Here is a 6102-nt window from a genome sequence, read left to right as displayed (position 1 = left end):
TCAGTACACGGTTGTCCCATTACCTCTTTCATATGCATCTGTTCTGTAGCATGTTTAAGTTGTAGGTATAGAAACCATGGTACTACACTGCCCAGTTTGTGATCTATTGCTGTTTTAGGTAGTATTCCTTTTTTGGAGGTTATGTCTCCAAATCTAATCATCCTCGCCTTTTACAAATGTCTAGATGTGCTGGTGAGGTTGCGTCTCTAAACCAAGGTTGACAAATGAAAGGTTTGAATCTGGATGTCGGTGGTAAAAGTGTTTTATATGTTTTTTTCCATATAGCCAACATAGGCCTCAGGAGTAGGTCTGACCCTTTTAACGTACTTGGGAGAGGAGTATTTTCCCAAAACTTAGCTGGTATCATTACTGGGTAACTCATATCTGAGTAGATTTGGATCCATTCCTGAGGGGGTTATCTGCGTAGAATTTTAGTTATGTTAGCTAATAAAACTGCCTGTCTGTATTCTTTGATGTTAGGGTATCCAAAGCCTCCTCTGTTTTTTGGCCTGCATAGTATTGTGAACCCTATCCTGGCTTTTTTCCCGGCGCATAAAAATCTATTGAGAGTCTTTTGCCATGTGTTTAGGTTTATTCCTGAGACGTCTATAGGGAGCGCTCTAAATAAAAAGATATCTTTCGGGAGGAGAAAAGATTTTATAAGATGAAATCTATCAGCCCATGTGGGGTTTAATTTTTCCCATTTATTGCATTATTTTTTATTAAACCAATTTCCGATTCAATATGCCAATTATTTATATCATTAAGAAAAGCTGTTACTCAATAGAGGTATCAGAAATTGATTGGAACGCTGAACTGGGTATTATTTATTACTTACGAGCCTCTTCAGTTCTCCGTTTTTCTGATGGTCTGCTTGGTTCTCCAATTCCAATAAGGCTGGCAGCCACTACTCGGAATTCATACTCCACCCATGGATTTAAGCCAACCACTGTTGCTGTAAATGTATTACCATCTATGACATCTGGAACTAGGAAAGAAAAAAAAGTCAAGAGCATAAGAGTTATTGTAACCCAATTAGGTAGACGCTGAGTAATGAGTAACATCATAAAACTCAAGTTTGGATAGGGCTGCCAAATCCCCCCGGGGGGCGGAAACCCCCCCCCGCCCCAGAGGCCCATTCCCCGACGCCGGGGAATCGGGCCCCGGGGGGAACCCCGCCCCAGCATGCACGTCACAGGGAAGTGACGTTATGACGCCGGGCATGCTGGGGGCGGGGCCACGGCCATACAAGGGAAAACTCAATGGTTTTCCTTTGTATGGTCGTGGCCCTGCCCCCAGCGTGCCCAGCAACATGACGTCACTTCCCTGTGACGTGCATGCGGCATGCGTGCGCTTCGCACACGCGCGCACGTGCCAAGAGCCAAGCTGGAGTCCCCCGCCGGAAGGGTAAGTGCCAGTTGGCAACCCTAGGTTTGGATCTCCTGAATTTGATGATTAACATGTTGTATAGCAGTATTAGCAGAATGCTATGGAAGATGCAGCTGAGCCTGTAGCTGGCCGCTCTCTCTTTCATCTCTGTTTAATTTGAAATGGCAAATAAGATGCATGCTGAAAAAGCCCTGAGATAAAAAATAATCAGGTACTGACACATGCTATGTATAAAAAGATCTCTGTTGAGTTGGACCATCTAGTCTAGTATCATGTATCCAACAGTGGCTAACAAGTTGTCTCTGAATGCTTACAAGCAGAACTGGAAGAAAACTGCTCTCTCCCATCATATGTTCCCAGCACGTGGTAATCAGAAACACACTGTCCCCCATGGCAGCTATCACAGCTAACAGCCACTGATGGCCACTACCATGCTATCCTGTCTCCACTAAATGGATGAGGGCCTTTGTGCTGCTTGTGGCTTTAAAACGGTAAAGCAGTGTCCATGGACAGGAGACGATGAAGTAAATCTTAGTTGCTTCCTGTCCTTACTTTAAAAGGCATCATTTCACTGGCTAATTTTTAGCCTCCAGCAACTCTTGAGAGATGACTTAGGTTGCGAATTGTGATGGCCAGGGACACCCTTTGAGCTTTACAGCCAAATGGAGATTTGAACCTGGGTTACTCACAACTCTACAATTCTTTTGTCAGTGTACCATACTGCTTTTCTAGCTCAGCTTCAAGGAAGCACACTGAAGACTGCACAATCATTGAGTATGTTATTTCCCCCCCTAATCAAAACATTCATGTGGATGGTATAGTACACATGTTAGCCCACAGATCACCCCTGCAGAAGGGCAGTTTATAGAGAATGCTCCTTGTTATGTATTGGGATTGAGTCATCCCTGATTGAATCACCCTAGGGGACTGGCTGAGCTTGGAGCACAAGAACAACAGCCAGCCAGGACTCTGGAATAAACCAATCAAGTGGTAATGTTTTGTAAATAGCCTATCACGGGGAGTGGGTGTATGTGGGGTGTGGTGTTTTGCATGCATATAAGCAGGGCTTTGGCCCTGCTAGAGTTGTCTTAGAGTTAAGCTGGAATCACTAATAAACTATGAGCTGATCACTATACGCGTCTCAAACCCAGTGTATTTCACCCCAAAGTCCCCTGTATGCGCGCGTGCGTGTGTGTGTGCCTGCACAGGCTGGCCTAGGAGTAGATCAGGATGAGGCAAGAGTGCGTGCACTAAGGCCAAGATGGAGCAGGACCAAACAAAATGGATGCTGGCAAAAGACAAGCCTGGAAATACCATTTTGGGAAGGTGACTCTAGGTAGGGCATCTGCCTGCTAATAGTTTCCTCCCCACCTGAAAACAAAGAGATACTTAATCTCCATAATGGAATCTTCATTCTGATATGATCTCCCCACACCTGGCCATGCCCTTCCTGGTCTATTTGCCCTAATCAATGGACTATTCACACAACCTGGTAGTTTTTCTCTCCCACAATCAAAGATCGTCAGTGAAACATTAACATCTTTTTTTTTTTGTTAACAATGCAACAGGAAACATGTTTCTGTCCACACTGGACAGAACTTATCAGACAACTGTTAGTTACACTCATGCAAAACATCACATTTCCCCAGGTTCTTTGTCCATTTCTGGGAATGCGCACATTGTTTACTCCCAGCTGGTCACATCAGTACATTGTGCTGAGGGGCAAACTTGCCATCATGCCCTGAGGTAGAATTCTGCCCAATAATGACAAGTGCAGTTCCATTGCTGTGTATCTGTGATAGGTGCCTCCTGACAAGTCCCCCCAAAATTTGTTTGGGTTCCTTTCCATCTTCACAGTCTCTTCTCTGTGGACTTCTGCACATCTGGATTGGTAATTATAACTCCCAACAGCCTCCTGTTATTCCCTCTCACCTCTGTATTTCCATTACTTGTATGTTTTAATGTAAGTTTTATTTCTGTGTGCATTAGGGTTGCCAGCCTCCAGGTGGGGCCTGGGGATCTCCCGCTTTTTCAACTCATCCCCAGCCGAAAGAGATCAGCTCCCCTGGAGAAAATGGCTGCTTTGAAGGGTGGACTCTATGGCATTGTACTATGCTGAGGCCCCTCCCCTCCCCAAACCATGCCCTCTCCTGGCTCCACCCCCAAAGTCTCCAGGTATTTTCCAACCCAGACTTGGCAACCCTAGTGTGCATGCATTTTATTAGGATTTCTTCTAATAATAAAAACAACTCTTTTGGTTAAGCCACTGACTGGCTCATTTCTGAAAGCTTCTCTAAGGGAAAGATCCCCGTAAACTTTGGTGGAGAAACCTTGCTGTTTTCCCCCTCTCGCAAGCCTCTGTCTCCTTGCAAATTCCACCAAGAAAAACAGGAGACAGCCCCTTTTGGGCAACACATAGCATCTGGGGGTAACACACATGGGGTCATGGGCTTCACAATCAGAAGCAGTAAACCTCTAAATAGCAGTGCCTGGAGGCAACATCAGGGGGAGGCCTTGGCAGGGGTTTGAGAGGAAGAACTTAAATGGCAGTCCGGAGAATACAGGAGGAGATGATCCTTCAGGTATCTTTGCCCAAAGCTCTTTAGGGCCTTAAAGGTAAGAATGAGCACTTTGAATTGTGCCTGGAAACAGATATGTAGCCAGTGCAGATCTTTCAGCACAAAGGTGATACGCACAATCTCCGTAACAAACCCCTGCCTGGTCACCACATTTTGGACCCACTGAAGTTTCCTGCTTGCTTTCAGAGGCAGCCCTATGTAGAAGACATTACAGTACTGTAACTTGAATGTGATAGGAGCATGGATCACTGGCCACATCATGCATTTCAGTAGATATTCATTTGCAAAACGTGTATACCACTTTTCAGTAAATTTCAAAAAGATCAATAAATAATCATTAATATTTGCCAACATTTCCCGACATCCAATTTCAAAGACACTAAAGGATCAAAGAAATGCATAACATCAGTCAGTAAAAGGCAGGCAAAATACAATTTAAGGTGAAGGGAATCTGTGATATGGATCAAGCTCACCTACCCAAACCCATCTGAACCAAGTCAGTCTTCATCAATGTTCACAAAGCCAGCAAGAATGATACCAGAACAATTCATCACATATCTTCTGATTTTAGATGACTTATATATTCATTAGAAAAAACCCAAGAGGTACACACACATTTTTCTCAATTAAGGTAATATATCATCAGTTTTTACATTTATAGAATGCTTGAAGAGTTACTTTTTTGGGGAATGTCAAGAAGTAGATTTACCTGTATTAACTGCTTGCCATCCCACAGAAAAAGGGGTTCTTGCTTGAATAACATATGTTGTGATGGGACTATGGTTGTCTGCTCCTGGCCTCCAGGATACTTGAGCTGTTGTGTCAGTGATTTCATCAATCGTCACAGCTTCAGGTGGACCTGGTGGACCTGTTGTAAAATACATACACAATGTTTCAACTCCCATCAATGAGACTTACCCAGAATAAAACATTCAGTAGAAATATTCCCCATATTTACTCATTGGACCAAGTTCAGCTCAAAGTAGAAGTTAATAACATCTAAAAAGAAATCAACAGGCTACTTTGACAATATATTTTCGGTTCTTTGCAGTTCCTTCATCAAGACTGGATTTCCATTTAGCCTGTTAAACATTATAAAACATTAAGTAAAGCTACCTTTCCCATTTTTAGTTCATGAAGAAATTCTCATTTATTTCCTACCTGAAACTCATTTTTACCTCCTTTAGATTGTGAGCTGCTCTTGACTACTTGCATTTTAAAGATAGTATTTAGGATACTTCATAGAAAACAACCCTAAATGCATATTTTTGTTCCACTGAAAAGACATTTATGTTAAAGGGATAGGTATTTTTGGCTGCTGCTTTATGAGCATTCTAAAAAAGCAAGAAGAAGAAGAAGAAGAAGAAGAAGAAGAAGAAGAAGAAGAAGAAGAAGAAGAAGAAGAAGAAGAAGAAGAAGAAGAAGAAGAAGAAGAAGAAGAAGAAGAAGAAGAGTGGTTCTTTGACGATGCAAGATGACAACCCAGTTAGCTACTTTTGAATCAGAAGAATGCATACTGTTGCTATGATCAAAATAACTTATTTCTGGAAAACAGTCCTCTCTCATATACAATTAATAGCAGGCATGGAGGTTCTTCTTCTACTGGAGGTTTTGTTTCTTAATTACTGACCACATGACTGTCCCTCTCTGGTGCATAAAGATTTAATAGCTACTCTGATAAGACTCTGTGAGGACGAGAATAGCTTCCCTTTGGAAAAACCGATCTGCACCAACTTTGACTGTTTGGTTCCAAAAATTATGGGACCAATATATTGTGGAAAACATCACTGATAAAATTAACAGAACACTATTATTCCCGAGCAAATCCAATTTGGATGAAAAATGGTCCCAGCTACTTGAATTTTTATCTCATCGACAATTCATCCCATATGAATGGTCTCAATTGTAGCAATGGATATAACACTCAAGGAATGGATATAACACTCAAGTTAAACTTCAAACCCCTTCTCTCTCCATTCTATTCTAGGGGGCAACTCCAGAGAGAAGGGGTTTAAAGTTTAAACCCCTTCTCTTTTCGCCCCCCCCCCCGCTGGTCAGCTGGGGAAGGGAAGGGGAGGCTTTTGAAGATGCCTTCCCCCCCTTTGCTTCCCCTTCTGACATCACTTCCAGTGAT

The 6102-nt window shown here is 42.8% G+C and overlaps 1 protein-coding gene across 1 annotated transcript in view; it reads right to left on the bottom strand.

The window, feature by feature from the left end:
- Positions 1-838: 838 nt before the first annotated feature.
- The window catches only part of LOC107106002 (contactin-4-like), a gene marked incomplete at its 3' end in the record, with an annotated part of 340090 nt that continues 334826 nt past the window's right edge, over positions 839-6102 (bottom strand). Inside the window, exons 15-16 of the mRNA XM_015406077.1 lie at positions 4678-4836; positions 839-988 (exon numbers count right to left, since the gene is read on the bottom strand). Of these exons, the coding sequence (XP_015261563.1) occupies positions 839-988; positions 4678-4836 (309 nt within the window). The remainder of the gene's footprint in view (positions 989-4677; positions 4837-6102) is intronic.

The sequence above is a fragment of the Gekko japonicus genome, unplaced genomic scaffold (assembly GCF_001447785.1).
Source record: "Gekko japonicus isolate JY-2015 unplaced genomic scaffold, Gekko_japonicus_V1.1 scaffold608, whole genome shotgun sequence".
Taxonomy (NCBI): Eukaryota; Metazoa; Chordata; class Lepidosauria; order Squamata; family Gekkonidae; genus Gekko; species Gekko japonicus.
The sequence above is the reverse complement of the archived record's forward strand: the minus strand, read 5'-3'. Positions and strand labels throughout refer to the sequence as shown.